The following is a 15,688-nucleotide window of genomic DNA, read 5'->3' as shown; positions in this document are numbered from 1 at the left end:
AACATTTGGTGACTGTTTGGTGAGAATATCACTAGATATTAATTCTAACCTCTTACTCTCTCCAAACACCAAGTTAGCCTATGTAGGCACTGGGAATTACATTTGCCTCAGGGTATATGACTACAGTGTGTCGTTCCTTGTTTGACATTCTTGGTTCAGGCTCTTTGATTCCCACAGTCTCTGGTCACTTAGCATCTGCCTTCTGAATACCCAAGAAGAAACAGATCTATTCTTAATTATTGTAACATCATGCTGGTAAATGGTGAAACTAGTAGGCTTAATTATACCCACGTGGCCAGAAGAATTATAATTTACTGCTAAGGAAGAAGTTAAACCCTGGAGATAAGAGTACCCACAGAATACTTGAGAAAGTACCTTTCAACTGAGGATATTTAATTATTTCATTTTTTTCACATATATGTCTGTTTAATATTAATATTTTTAGTACTCCAGACTAAAGGTAAGGTTATTGATCCATTTGAAAAACTAAACAAACTATTTTGAGTTATAAAAAACAACTTTCACCATACAAATTGTCTATTTGACTTCAGTTAGGCATTTTTTTGTATCCCAGTTCATCTGTAGGAATATCCTGCCAATTGATTTACAGGCCCCAGAAATTTTGACACCTGATGTATAAGAAAATAATTCATCAAAGCATGATTATTTTGTGTCAGGCATTTGTCATACGTTCATGATTTTATATGTGATCTTCGTATTTAATATGAATATGAGTCTGTTCTCAGTCATTTATTAACTGTGAAAAATGGGCCTAAGGAGATTCAAGTTAATTTTGTATCTTTAGCTAAATATATAATAGCTGCCTCTTTCAGAGTTGGCTATGATTTGTGACTGCCTTTTTTCCTTTTAAATAACTCACTTTCCTAAATCCAAGCTTTTCCACTCCAGGTAGCTGCCGCATGGTAGCATGATCTGTCAACATTTCACAGTAACTAAGATCTGTTACCACGTTTCATCTCACACTGATTTATTTCCTCAACTAGACTAGACACGGGCAGTTTTCTCATTGCATGGTTCTTATATACATGAAATTCATTTACTACAGTGTAATTAAATGTTGCAAGCCTCTCAATAACATGGTTCAGACCCCAGTTACCATACTAGAGCATCTGTGAGTCAGTATTAATTACATAAGTCAGTACATGTAAAGTGCCCAGAACACTTTAAGTAGGCACACAAAACATGTTAACTGTTCTTGATGTTAAGGCCAACCTGAGTTCTGAGCACTGCAAGCAAAGAGGCCTTGAGATATACAGGAAGGAGGAGGGAGAGATGTTCTTCTCCCTTTCTCGGGTATAGAAAGGAGTTTGTCTTTGAGATTTTCCCACCTCTCTTTGTGCACTCTTTATCCCTCCTAATGCCCATCTCTCTGGGCCCAGTTCCAATGTAGCACCCAAGTCCCTTAATTTCTAATCAGAAAACTCTACTACATCTCAGTGTCTTCTCTGAATGCTCCCTTCACTTTTGTGCTCTGGCCTCCTGATTGGCAATGACCTCTGTATCCTGACGACTCCCATGTTTATCTCTTCCAATTTGTAGACTCCTATATCCAACTGCTTACCCAGCATCTCTGATGAGATATCTAATAAATACTTCAAATTTAATATCTTTAAAACCCTTTGGACACACAGCTGTCCCTCTCACCATTGGTGACATCTCATCATTTTAGATCTTCAGGCTAACCCTTAGTCTTGACTCTTCCTCTTTCTCATACCCTCCATATCTAATTTGCTAGAAAATCTTACAGGATTATCTTCAGATATCTCCATAATCCAGCCTCTTCTCACCACCTGTCCTGTTCCGCTGTGTGTGAGCCTCAAACATCTTCCACTGAATTTCTGCAATCTCTTAACTTGTTTCCCTGCTTCAACTCTTGCCCCACTATCGAGTATTCTCAACTAGGGGCCAGAGTGAGCCTTCTTCTCAGACCTTTCCAATGGTCCTCCATCTGACCCAGAGTCAAAGCCAGAGTCCTCACAATGGCCAGCCAAGGCCTGCATGACCTGGTGCTTGCAAACTCTGATTTCATCTCATCTTCTCACTTCCTCTGCTCCAGCCACACTGTCCTCCTTGCTGAGCCTCTAACATACCTGGCACACTCCTGCCTTAGATTGTACTCACTTAATAACTACTTACTTAGAACTTACTTCCTGCATAGGTACTGTATTAAGTTCTGTAAGGGGTGGAAAGAATGGTGTGGTCTCTGCTCTCAAAAGCAGCCAAAATAGCTAAACTTATATGGCACTTTCTTTATGCCTGGCACTCTTCTAAGTGCTTGAACTCATTTGATCCTCAGCTCTGTGAGATTGGCCCTACTGTTATCCCCAATTTATGGGTATGCGACTAAGGAATAGAAATGTTAAGTAGCTCACAGTAAGTGGTGGAGCCAAGTTTCAAATCTAGGCAGTCTGGCTCCAGAGTATGTATACTTAACCATTCTATTTCTCATTGTAGAATTAATCTTGCGACTCCAGGATTTGTGCTAGGACCTTCAATAAATCTCACAGTGTCAAGTATGTAATTCTCTGCCTCCCCAAATACAGTTTTTGCACTGGCTAGATTCCTCAGCAAAAAAGTTTCCTGATACATAGTGGTTCTATCTAATATCCCTTACTATTTAAGTGACTCAGTTCTTAACACAAGTCTCACTAGGACACATTCAGATTTGCACCTCAGTATTATCACAAATCTAATGCCCTCTAATTTTTCATGAATAGTCAAAACTGTGAATGTTGAATCTGTTTATACCAAGGGTCTACCACCCTGTAAAGCTGAGTATAGTAAAGGTAACTCGAGTGCGGTGGGATTTGCCTCTCTTAGAGACATTGTTACAGGGTTAGCTACATGGTAAGCAAACAAACTTATCAAGTAGCAGAATATCCACCTAAACGGTTAAAAAAAAAAGCATTATTGCTCTTCTATGCTGTTATATTGATTTGTAACTTGGTAATAAACTTTTAAATAAGGTTGCTTAGACACTAACTGCTTTGATGAGGTTTAACATTCTTTGTTTAATATCCATGTCATATTACCTAAATGTTCAGATTAGACATCACAGATCTTTTAATTTTTTTTGAGAAACCATGTGTCTGTACAAAAATCATCTCTTTTTCAGGAAAACACACTAAGAGAATCACATGTGGATGTTGGAATGCAGAAAATCTGCTTGCTTTAGGTGGTGAAGATAAAATGATTACAGTTAGCAATCAGGAAGGTGACACGATAAGACAGGTAATACAGTAACATCCTTGGTCCAATATATTCAGAATTTCCCTGAAATGAAGTTTGTCTACCAAGCTAATCTGTACAATTTTTAAATCTCTACGTGAGATATGTATACAATAACTTCATGTTCTAAACAACAAAAGCTTTTCTTTTTATGTATTAGTACACTTTTCTTCATAGGACTACTTTATCCAAATATTTTCCTTTGTACATTTTCCATTATCGAGTATTAGCATGGGTTATCGGCTCTGTGGTTATCCTCCGTCTGTCCATTTGTGAGATAACCCTTACTTTATATATGTATGTTTATAATATAAATGTGAATAACTAAACTTGGATTCTGGTCTGCCTGATATGTTAATTTAACTTTAACTGATATGTTAAATTGCTTCCAAACTAACCCTAATTAAATTTTAAATTTAATTTTAGGATTCAAGTTTACCGCTGTTCAAATTTCACAATTGATTAGATCCTCAGTGGCTCCTCCTTAAGGGAATTTGTATTACCAAGAGCTACTACATAATCTCACCAGTGGGTAAATTATACTTTGGACCACTTCGCTTATGATTTAGTATTGCTGGGGCAATATTAACTAGCAAATTCTTTAAATGCCCACTAGGTATGTGGCACTGTGCTATGTACTTTAGAAGAAATATGAAATATGACCCTATGTTCTCTATTGCTACATAACAAATTGCTCTCAAAACCTAGCAGTTTAAAACAATATACATTTATTGTTTTATAGTTTTTGTGGATGAGCAATGCAGGTGCACCTAGCTGCATTAAGGTATTAAAAGGCTGCATTTTATTGGTCAAGGTTGGAGTCTCATCTGAAGGCTTGACTGGGAAAAAAATCTGTTTCCACTTTCAGTCACATGGTTGTTGACAAGAGTTCAGTTCCTTACAGGTAGTTAGGCTCAGAGCCTCAGTTCCTCTCTGGCCATTGATTAGAAACCTACCTAATTACCGTGCCACATGGATCTCTCCATAGAGTGCCTCATAACATAGGTGGTAATAGATTGTGAGCAGCCATTTGAAACTTAAGCCACAATCTCTTAATAAATAACCTGATCTCAAAATCATTTTTGCCATATTCTGTTATGTAGAAGTAAGTCCCTGGGTCCAGCCCACACTTCAAGGGGTAGGGATGGGGATTACACAAAGAAACCAGGAGGTAGGGATCATTGTGGATCATCTTAAAAGCTGCGAACCATAGGACCCTACTCTCAAGAAGACAGAACTAATTACGATAAAACACAGCCTTATGCGATTGCCAGTTTTGTGGTATAGCTTACAAGTCTTACATATGTGAGATGGAGGAGATCAAGGAAAGCTGAATTAGGAATATTTAAAAGACAGATGATCTGAATAAATCAAGGTATAGGATGAACTTGTAACAGAGAGATCCAAAATTACAAGGGCTTCATTAAAAATAGACCTACCCTATGACCCAGCAATAGCACTGCTAGGAATTTACCCAAGGGATACAGGAGTGCTGATGCATAGGGGCACTTGTACCCCAATGTTTATAGCAGCACTCTCAACAATAGCCAAATTATGGAAAGAGCCTAAATATCCATCAACTGATGAATGGATAAAGAAATTGTGGTTTATATATACAATGGAGTACTACGTGGCAATGAGAAAGAATGAAATATGGCCCTTCGTAGCAACGTGGATGGAACTGGAGAGCGTGATGCTAAGTGAAATAAGCCATACAGAGAAAGACAGATCCCATATGTTTTCACTCTTATGTGGATCCTGAGAAACTTAACAGAAACCCATGCGGGAAGGGAATGAAAAAAAAAAAAGAGGTTAGAGTGGGAGAGAGCCAAAGCATAAGAGACTGTTAAAAACTGAGAACAAACTGAGGGTTGATGGGGGGTGGGAGGGAGGTGAGGATGGGTGATGGGTATTGAGGAGGGCACCTTTTGGGATGAGCACTGGGTGTTGTATGGAAAACAATTTGACAATAAATTTCATATATTGAAAAAAACCACAAAATTACAAGGGCTCTAAGAATATGGTAGTTTGGATGGTTTTTCTTCTTTCTCTTTCTCATATAACAGAGAGAGGTAGGCAGATCATCTCTGCATGTCTGCTTCACAAGGCTGTACATAGTCCCAGGTTCCTTGCTTCCATCTTACTGCTCTGCTATTTGCTAGGATGTTTTGTCTTCATATGCATAGTTAACAGCACCAGATCTGTATTTCCACCCCAGGGAAGGGAGAAAGAGAAGTGGAGTGCAAGAAACATTTAAAGGACCTAGTCTGGAAGATGCATTTATTATTTCCATTCATATCACTAGAACCTAATCATATAGTCACGCCACACTGCTGCCAGGGAAGCTACAAATTTAGTCTCTGTAGATCATCGATCATGTGCCCCACTGAAACTTGTTTTAGTGGATACCATAAGACATTTAGCAGTCTGTCATTCAACCCACGCAAAGCAGCATGAACAAAGATAAGAAGAAAAACTTGAAGCTTGTTTATGGCTCATTCAAGATTGGCTTGACTGAAGATGTGGGCTTTGATTGAAAATTTATAGAAAATAAGGCTGAAGAAGAAAGTTGGTTCCTGTATCTGGAAAGCTCTGAAAGTTAAGCAGAAGTAACTCAACCATGTTGAGCAGAACCATAGCATGATTAAAGTGGTTCTTAAGAAAGATTAACTAGTGTAAAAGATATTTCCTAGAAACCTAAAATTTTGAGCATTCTATGTTGGTACCCTTTTGAATTAGAATGATAATACAGTTCAAATGCTTTAGCTCCACATTTTTGTATCCATATCAGACATCAACACTGAATGAAGACATGGTCTTACAATGTTTTGCTACAGAGCATCCCAGGAAGTCGCTATATTCAGCCATTATCTGCATACATTTCCCATTTCTGATCTTTAAGATATATACTTCCAGAATTAGACATACTACTTAAGTTGTCCTGTGGTAAGCAAAGCATACATTAAAAGCATTGCTTTATTTGGTACTGTCTCTGAATTATTTTGACTTTACTATTCTGAAGATCACTCTAGTGTTACTTGTGTACATTTATTTTTATTTGTCCTATTAAGGGTTTGTCTTATTTCTTGAATCTGAAAATTGCTGTCTTTCATCAATTCTGGAAAATTCTTAGTCATTATCTCTTGGGTATTACCTCTTGCTCTTTCTATTCTGTCCTTCTGCAGTGTCAGTTAGACATATGTAGGACCTCCTATCTCTTTAACTCTCTTTCGTAATATCTTTTTGTCACTACAACTTCTGGATAATTTCATCAAATCAGTTCACTTACTCTTGAAATTTGGTCAAATTTGAGTTTTTTTATTTTAGTGATTCTTCTTTTCATTTTTAATAAGTACTTTAGAGCAAAATAGGCATTAATAGGATTAAGAGGTACAAATTTCCAGTTGCAAAATAAGTCATGGAGGTATGATATATAGCATAGGGAATATAGTCAGTAATATCGTAATAATTTTGTATGGTGAGATAGTACTAGACTATGGGGATAATTTTGTAAAGTATATAAATATTGAACTACTATGATGTTTATCTAGAAGTAATAGGATATTGTATGTCAAGTATACAGTTGATCCCTCAACAACATGGGTTTGAACGGTGCAGATTTACTTATATGCGGATTTTTTTCAATAAATATAGTGCAGCACCATAAATGTATTTTCTCTTATGACTTTCTTTTTTTTCTTTTTTTAGAGAGAGATAAAGTGAATGGGGAAGAGGGACAGAGGGAGAGAGAGAGAATGTCAAGCAGGCTCCATGCTCAGCGTGGAGCCTGACGTGAGTCTCAATCCCACGACCCTGGGATCATTACCTGAGCTGAAATCAAGAGTCAGATGCTCAACTGACTGAGCCACCCAGGCACCCCATGATTTTCTTAATAACGTTTTCTTTTCTCCAGTTTATTTTATTGTAAGAATACAGTATTTAATATACATAACATGCAAACCATGTATTAATTGAGTGTTTATGTTATTATGAGGCTTCCAGTCAGCAGTAGGCTATTAGTAGTTAAGTTTTGGGGAATCAACATTTTATGCCAATTTTGAACTGTGCAGGGGCTCGGCTACCCTGACCTCCATGTTATTCAAGGGTCAGCTGTATTTTTAATTAAAAAAGAAAAATACTTTGTAGTTCTCTTAAAAATCTGTCAGGATTTTTTTTTTTTTAAGTCTCTTGTCAGGGTGCCTACGTGGCCCAGTTGGTTGAGCATCTGACTCTTAATATCAGCTCAGGTCATGATCCCAGAGTTGTGGGATCAAGCCTTGCATCAAGCTCTACGCTGAGCATTGGAGCCTGCTTACGATGCTATCCCCCTCCCTCTGCCCCTCTCCACCACTTTCTCTCTCTCTCTAAAATTATAAAGAAAAAGTCTCTTGTCATACTTATGAGTCTTTTTATGTGTTTAGTCATTTTAAAGCATTACTTTATGATCTCTCTCTGAGAATTCTGTTATTTTTAGATCTGCTGACTTTTGCTCTTGATGCATTATTTCTTTGTGACTTTTCTCATTTTGAATTGTGAGCTCATCTTCAGCAGGGCTTGTCTGTGGAAATTTTTTTGCAGCTTTGGAAGAAGCTTTGGATTTGCCTTTGATAAACACTCCAAGGAGTTTCTAGACCACTCAAAGTATAAATTTGAACTTCAGATCATAATGAGGATAGGAAGGAACGTTTGATTTGAAAAGAACGTTTTCGGCATTTCTTCTGACTCAAAGCTCAGCCCAAATCAAATGGGCTTCTTTATTATCAACTTACCAACTGCTCTGGATAGTTGCACACATACTTTGGTTTATGGTTTGATCTTTGCTTATTGTCCCTGGAAATTTTCCTTACCTTCTTTCAAGCTTAATGTATCTATTTGATAAGATATTTGTTCCATTTCATCCAGAATTTCTAGAGGTTTATTCACGGTGGGATTTTCAGGTATAACAGAAGTAAAAGCAAGTTACCTGTTTTATTAATATTCAGAATGAATTTAAGTGTTGCATTTGTTCATAGTGATAACATTTCTATCCCTGCAGACGTCAGTGAGATCAGAGCCTAGCGACATGCAGTTTTCCACGATGAAGACTGATGATCGAATGTCTGCTGCTGAAAGCACAGTAAGAATGCTAAACCAGGGCACTGGGGGGGCTCAGTCGGTTTAGTGTCCAACTTCAGCTCAGGTCATGATCTCGCAGTTCGTGGTTTCAAGCCCCACACCAGGCTCTATACTGACAGATCAGACCCTGGAGCCTGCTTTGGATTCTGTGTCTCCTCTCTCTGCCCCTCCCCCACTTGTGTGCACGCAGTCTCTCTTTCTTTCTCTCTCTCTCTTTTTCAAAAATAATGTTAAAAAAAATTTTTTAAAGAATTCCAAGTCAAATCCATGCCCAAGTTATTTTGATACTTTTGTAGACTATTTTTTCTCCTTTTCTAGGATGGTTCAGAATGTATAGTGATAAATAAATTATGGTCTGTCATTTATTAAATCAGTGTAAGCTCCAGTCTCTTAGGCATGTAAGTTGCTTTTGCTGCTGCTGGCAACATCTAGCTGCCTGGTGTCACAGCAGATGAAGGCATCTTCCTGATGCAGTGGGTGTTGCTCTTCCGATTCTTGTGGTGGTAAAAACAGGGAGGGTGCCTTCACAAATAGAAGTCTTGATTTCTATATCATTTTTTTTTCCACACTATTGGAGATGGTGACCAGAGCTCTGTAAATTGTACTTTGTATTTTGTTAATAGCTTAGATGCATTTTCCCTGCCACAATTTAATACACTGAAATCCAGATGATTTTCACAATTAATACAAATATATTTAAATTAAATGATCCAATTTCTTAAAAAGCTATTTAATTGATAGTGACTTATAATTGGTAGAATCAAGGAAATATATCAGTGTTTCTCTTTTTATATAAATCCATCACTCTTAATGAGCCCAAATAAGTAATACACTCCTTCCCCTCCCTCACACAGGTAAACCCTGCACTGAAAATTACAATCAAATATTGACTGTGTGAGTAATGGAGGGACACTAGTCTAGCAACATTGACCAGTGACCTGCAGGTGATGGAAAGAATGATGATATAAAAAATTGAGCTCAGTTACCCACACAATGTGACTCAAAATCAGAATGTCCTCTTAGGATGGAAAACTCTCTATACTCTGGATATGAATTCAGTTTCAATGGAACTTCGTCAGACTTACAGTCCTGTATTGCACAGAACTCTAATGAGAGGTGTAGAGAATTTTAAAAAGTTAACCCACCCAAGGGCACCTGGGTGGCTCAGTTGGTTAAGCATCCAACTTTGGCTCAGGTCATGATCTCACAGCTCGTGAGTTCAAGCCCCGTGTCAGGCTCTGTGCTGACATCTTGGAGCCTGGAGCCTGCTTCAGATTCTGTGTCTCCCTCTCTCTCAGCCCCTCCTCTGCTCTCTCTCTCTCTCTCTCTCTCTCTCTCTCCCCCTCAAAAATAAATAATAAAACATTAAAAAAAAATTTTATAGGGGCGCCTGGGTGGCTCCGTCAGTTAGGCATCCAACTTCGGCTCAGGTCATGATCTCACAGTTTGTGAGTTTGAGCCCCGTGTCAGGCTCTGTGCTGACAGCTCAGAGCCTGGAACCTGCTTCAGATTCTGTGTCTCCCTCTGCCCCTCCCCTGCTCACACTCTGTCTCTCTCTCTGTCTCTCAATAATAAATAAAGGCTAAAAATTTTTTTTCTTTTTTAATTTTTTTAAATAAAATAAAGTAACACCCAGCTATTTTAATGTACTTTTCTTTTTTTTTTTTTTTTAATTTTTTTTTTCAACGTTTATTTATTTTTGGGACAGAGAGAGACAGAGCATGAACGCGGGAGGGGCAGAGAGAGAGGGAGACACAGAATCGGAAACAGGCTCCAGGCTCTGAGCCATCAGCCCAGAGCCTGACGCGGGGCTCGAACTCACGGACCGCGAGATCGTGACCTGGCTGAAGTCGGATGCTCAACCGACTGCGCCACCCAGGCGCCCCAATTTTAATGTACTTTTCAAAGGGTATGTTGGATGTGTGTAAAGCCAAGGACCCTTCCCAGACTATATATTACAATGTATTTTTTTAAATCACGTTATCTTATTACTTACAACATTTAATGTAAACCTGGCTCATTGTTTGCATAAATTAGATTTAGCTATTTGAATTTCCTTATTGGTCTTCACGAAGTACTGAGTAATTCATTTGCATGATCTCTTAATCTTTTCTGGCAGATCAGTGTGGTGGTTGGCAAGAAAACTTTGTTTCTTTATAATCTGAATGAACCAGATAGTCCAATTGATCTGGAATTTCAGCAGCGCTATGGTAACATTGTCTGCTATAGGTGGTATGTAAAAAAAGCTTATTACCAAAAGATATCCGTGTGTTTTTCCTTACTAATATATTTCATTTTTGACCTTAGCATTTTCACTTCTATATGTAACATTTTCTGGATTGTAAACTATGATTTAACATGTGAAACTTGGGGTACCTGGGTGGTTCAGTCAATTAAGTGGCCAACTTCGGCTCAAATCACGATCTCATGGTTCATGAGTTTGAGCCCCACAACAGTCTCTGTGCTGACAGCTCAGAGCCTGGAGCCTGCTTTGGATTCTATGTCTCCTCCTCTCTCTGTCCCTCTCCCACTCATATTCTCTCTCTCTCTCTCTCTCTCTCTCTGTCAGAAATAAACATTAAAAAAAAATTAAATATGTGAAACTACCTAGCATATTACATGGCCCTTGATAAATTGGATTCTGTAGTTCTTTAGTTTTAAGGCACTTGCTTATTTACTTTATTGCAAATGATAATCATCCTTTTAATGTATTGTTGCCTTTGTTGCTATAGGTATGGTGATGGCTACATCATGATTGGCTTTTCACGTGGAATTTTTGTGGTCATCTCCACTCATATTAGAGAGATTGGTCAAGAGATATTTCAGGCTCGTGACCACAAAGATAGTCTAACCAGTATTGCAGTATCACAGACGCTGAATAAAGCTGCTACATGTGGTGACACCTGGTAAGTTATATTCACATTTTCCCAGGAAAGCTTGTGTAAGGAATATTGAAGATATTCAACAAGACTTTGATGGCTAATATGACTCTATCCACCATACTTTCTTGCACTCCTAAAACCTGTTTGCAATTGAAAATTTCTAAGATTGCTTCTGCTGTTAACACTCAGGGCAAAACCTAAAATAAATACTAGATGTAAACTAAATACAACACCTAAAATTGAGTATGCTTGAAAATCCATCTTAAAATAGGTAATTCCAGGTAATATGAAGTAAGCACATTCCATCTGTCTCTCTCACTGAATACAGCTATAAACCCTGGGCAGACCTTTGTAGCAACGTGGATGGAACTGGAGAGTGTTATGCTAAGTGAAATAAGACATACAGAGAAAGACAGATACCATATGCTTTCACTCTTGTGTGGATCCTGAGAAACTTAACAGAAACCCATGGGGGAGGGAAGAAAAAAAAAAGAGGTTAGAGTGGGAGAGAGCCAAAGCATAAGAGACTCTTAAAAACTGAGAACAAACTGAGGGTTGAGGGGGGGGTGGGAGGGAGGCGAGGGTGGGTGATGGGTATTGAGGAGGGCACCTTTTGGGATGAGCACTGGGTGTTGTATGGAAACCAATTTGACAATAAATTTCATATATTGAAGAAAAAAAAAAAAAAACCTGGGCAGAATGCATGGAACAGCTATTTGAGGACTTTAAAAAGTAAATAGTAGGCATATTGAAGAAGACCAGAATTTGAAGTACCACTGAACCAGTAATGAGTCTCCCATTCGTCTTCCAATCTCTCAGGACTGAAGGCAGCCAAAATCCAGAAGTAGAAACCAGAACTTAAATAAGAGAGCTCTGAGAGAAGTCCTCTGGTTCTGGCTCAAGTTGCAGGAAAGAGAACTCCTCTTACGCTCGGAGACAGTTGGGGAAATTTCCCAGTTTCCTTTCTTTTTCTTTCTTTCTTCTTTCATGCCCTGGCCACCAAGCAACCTGCAGTGGCAGCAACAGCTCCGGCAAGAAGGACCCTCAGATGCCTACAGCTCTGACAGAGGGTAACCTTCCTCCAGTTACAGGGGCTGTGGTCCCAGGAAAGTGGGGTAAACCCTGCTGCTTACTTTTCCCCCTGCCCTCCCACTGCTTGGTGGCAGGTATGGGTACAGTTGTGGGAAGGACAAGACCCTGCAGGGTAACTAGAGCCCAAAATTTACTGCTGGAAGACCAAAAAAGGGATCCCCAGGGAATCAGAACATACCAGGGAGATCCTAGAGAGGGAGGAACTCTGGAAAGCAAGCATCTAAAGATATTTATGAGCTCCTAGGTTCACTCCTGAGCTATACATGTGTATCTCATCCTAAACATACCAAAGACTTTGAGAACTGAACTAACAGATCATAATGCAAGTCCTATGGGCCACAGAGTGGGCCATACAGGAACATATCCGAATATGACTGCAAAGCCTTTGAAAATGGAACTGATGTTGAAACCACAACCCACAAAAGGCTGGTTGATACTCATGGCCTGAACCCAACTGGGTTGGTTGCCTGCTTTGGGAAAAAAAAAAAAAAAAAAAATTAGCCTTCTCTATGGGACTTAGACAAAGTGCAAGAGTTTCAAACATAATATTCAGAATATCCGAAATAGAACCCAAAGTTGCCTGACATACAAAGAATCAAGAAAGTTTCAACTTGCTTGGAAAAGGCAATCAAAAGGTGCCAGTGCCAAGAGGATGGAGGTAAAGGTAGCAGCTTTATAAAAATTGTCCACATAAGTCCAAAAAAACCTAGCTCAGATACATCATAAACTGCTAAAAACTAAAGACAAAAAAACAGCTAAAAAACAGCATTTTAAATGACAGTGGATTTCTCACCATAAGTCATGGAGGCCAGAAGGAAGCATCACAGCTTCCTAAAGGGCTGAGAGAAAAGAACAGTCAGCTGAAATTCATTACCCAGTGAAAATATCTGTCAGTAATGAAGTGAAATGGAAACATTCTCAGGTGAGGAAAAATGAGGAGAATTTATTGCTAGCAGACCTGCTCTAGAAGAATTGCTGAAGGAAGTTCTTCAGATGGGACAGAAGAGATGACAGCAGAGGATTCGGAACATCAAGAATGAAGGAAGAACGACAGAAATGGTAAATATAATAGATCATTTTTTTGAGACCTTTAACATACATGCTGTTGAAAGCAAAATTATCATATTGTCTGATAGTATGTTCAGCATATTAAGATGCAGTACGTAAGACAACCCCAACATAAAGGGAAGAGGTTAAAGTTATATGTGATTTCTACATTATTTGAAGTGGTGAAATACTGATTCTAAAGAGACTGTGAAATTAAATATGTATGTTATAATCTAGAGCAACCACTAAAAAATAGGCAGAGATATATACAAAAACACAATAGGTAAATTAAAATGGAATACTGAAAAATGTTCAAATCTAAAAGTGGCAAGAAAGGACAAACAGGAACAAAGGGACAAACAAAATAACGAAACAGTAGATTTAAGTTCACACAGATCAATTAACTATGTTAAACGTGTAAATGACAATATTATTAGACATAGACTATTAGAATTCTTAAATGACCCTATTATATATTGTAAGTAACTCACTTCAATATAATCATATAATGAAATAACCAGGTAAAAGTGAAAGGATGGAAAAAGATCATCCAAGTGCTAACCAAAAGAAAGCTAGGTGTCTGTCTGGGTATCAAACAAAGAGCAAAGAAAATTACAGGGATGGGGAGAGAGACTGCATATTGATTAGATATAACAATGCTCAATGAGCACACACCTAGCAACAGAGCCTGAAAATAGATGAAGTAAAAACTGGCAGAATTAAAAGGAGAAATAGACAACAATAATAGTTGAAGTCCTCAGCGTCCCACTTTCAGTAATGTATGGAACAATTAGAAGTTCAACAAGGAATTAAAAGTATCAAATTGACACTTACTAAGTAGAGCACAGAGTGTCAGATCATAAGCTGCCGTTCAACAATACACAACAAGAAGAACTGAAATGGAGAAATTCACTATTCACAGGTCCAGGAGGAAATACCTGCCTGTCTTGAGGGGTCTCACAGAGAGTTCAAGGCACAGTTCAGACAAAAAGAGACAACCAGGAGCATGTGCTGTTAATAGGGTTCATGGAAAAAATAGGGTTCATGAATAAACTGCTTTGGGTTTCCCAGGCTAAGTCCAAATTGGTCAACTCTAACCAAAAGAGTGGGGTAAGCCCCAGAGAGCTTATCCTAGGGGAACATAAGGCACACAGGTGGTAGGAGGCAGGGGAGACTGTTGATCACAAGGGCTTTTGGGGAAGTCACATCCGGAACTTACGTTTGCTTGTGACTCTGGGCTGCTACCTAAGGCATGCACTTATAAGAAGGAGGGAGGGGTGTCAATTTAAGGCCATTTGGCCAAACAGAATGGATGCTGAGGCAGCAGTACCATGGAGTAGCTTAGCTAAACTCTTCATAGATTTGGACAGCACAGTAAACCAACTAGACTTAACATACATCTGTTAGACATTACACCAACAATGGAATATATGTTTTTTCTATGCACCCATGGAACATGCACCAAGATAGTCCATATCCTGGACCATGAAACCTCAACAAATTTATTTTTATTTTGTTTTAGAGAGTGAGAGCAAGAGAGTGGGTGGGGGAGCTGGTGGAGGCGGAGAGAATCTCTAGCACGCTCCATGCTTAGTGGAGTCTGACATAGGGCTCAATCCCATTACCCTGGGATCCTGACCTGAGCTGAAATCAAGAGTTGACCACTCAACCAACTGAGCCACCCTGGTGCCCACAAAACCTCAAGAAATTTAAATTCAAGTCCTACAAAATGTGTTCCTTGGCTATAATATAACCACATTGAAATGAATAATAGAAAAACAACAGGAACTTCTATGAACACTTGGAAATTAACGTACTCCAAGTAAATCATGAGTATATCCTAGAGAAAATTTAAAAATACATAGAACTGAAATCTCTAATCAATAATCTAAATTCCTACTTAAAGAAACTAGAAAAAGAAGATCAAACAAAAGGCAAAGCAGAAGGAATAAAATAATAAAGAGCAGAAACTGATGACATTGAAAATAGAATTGGAAAAAACAAAAAGGTGTTTTTTAAAAAAAATGATAAAAAATTGATCAGCTTCTAGCAAGAATGACAGAAATAAAGACACAAATCACCAATATCAAGAATGAAACGGGAATATCGCTACAAATAAAGGAATACTACAACTTCAGAACTACAGAGGAATACTACAGACAACTCAGAAATTTGGCAAGTTAGAAGACTGGAAAAATCCTTCAAAAACCACTACCAAAACTCAACCCAGGTGAAACAGATAATCTGAATTAGTCCTGTAACTTTTAAAGAAATTGAATAATTTAAGCCTCCTGAAAAATCTC

The 15,688-nt window shown here is 38.4% G+C and overlaps 1 protein-coding gene across 2 annotated transcripts in view; it reads left to right on the top strand.

The window, feature by feature from the left end:
• The window catches only part of WDR19 (WD repeat domain 19), a 113,254-nt gene that overhangs the window by 16,714 nt on the left and 80,852 nt on the right, over nucleotides 1-15,688 (top strand). For both annotated transcript variants that reach the window (XM_043553289.1, XM_043553287.1), the window contains exons 6-9: nucleotides 3,137-3,252; nucleotides 8,285-8,365; nucleotides 10,484-10,596; nucleotides 11,097-11,270. In XM_043553289.1, coding sequence (XP_043409224.1) covers nucleotides 3,137-3,252; nucleotides 8,285-8,365; nucleotides 10,484-10,596; nucleotides 11,097-11,270 — 484 coding nt within the window. The remainder of the gene's footprint in view (nucleotides 1-3,136; nucleotides 3,253-8,284; nucleotides 8,366-10,483; nucleotides 10,597-11,096; nucleotides 11,271-15,688) is intronic.

Source organism: Prionailurus bengalensis, chromosome B1, assembly GCF_016509475.1.
Source record: "Prionailurus bengalensis isolate Pbe53 chromosome B1, Fcat_Pben_1.1_paternal_pri, whole genome shotgun sequence".
In the NCBI taxonomy this organism is placed as follows: Eukaryota; Metazoa; Chordata; class Mammalia; order Carnivora; family Felidae; genus Prionailurus; species Prionailurus bengalensis.
This window is presented reverse-complemented; position numbering and strand designations above follow the sequence as displayed.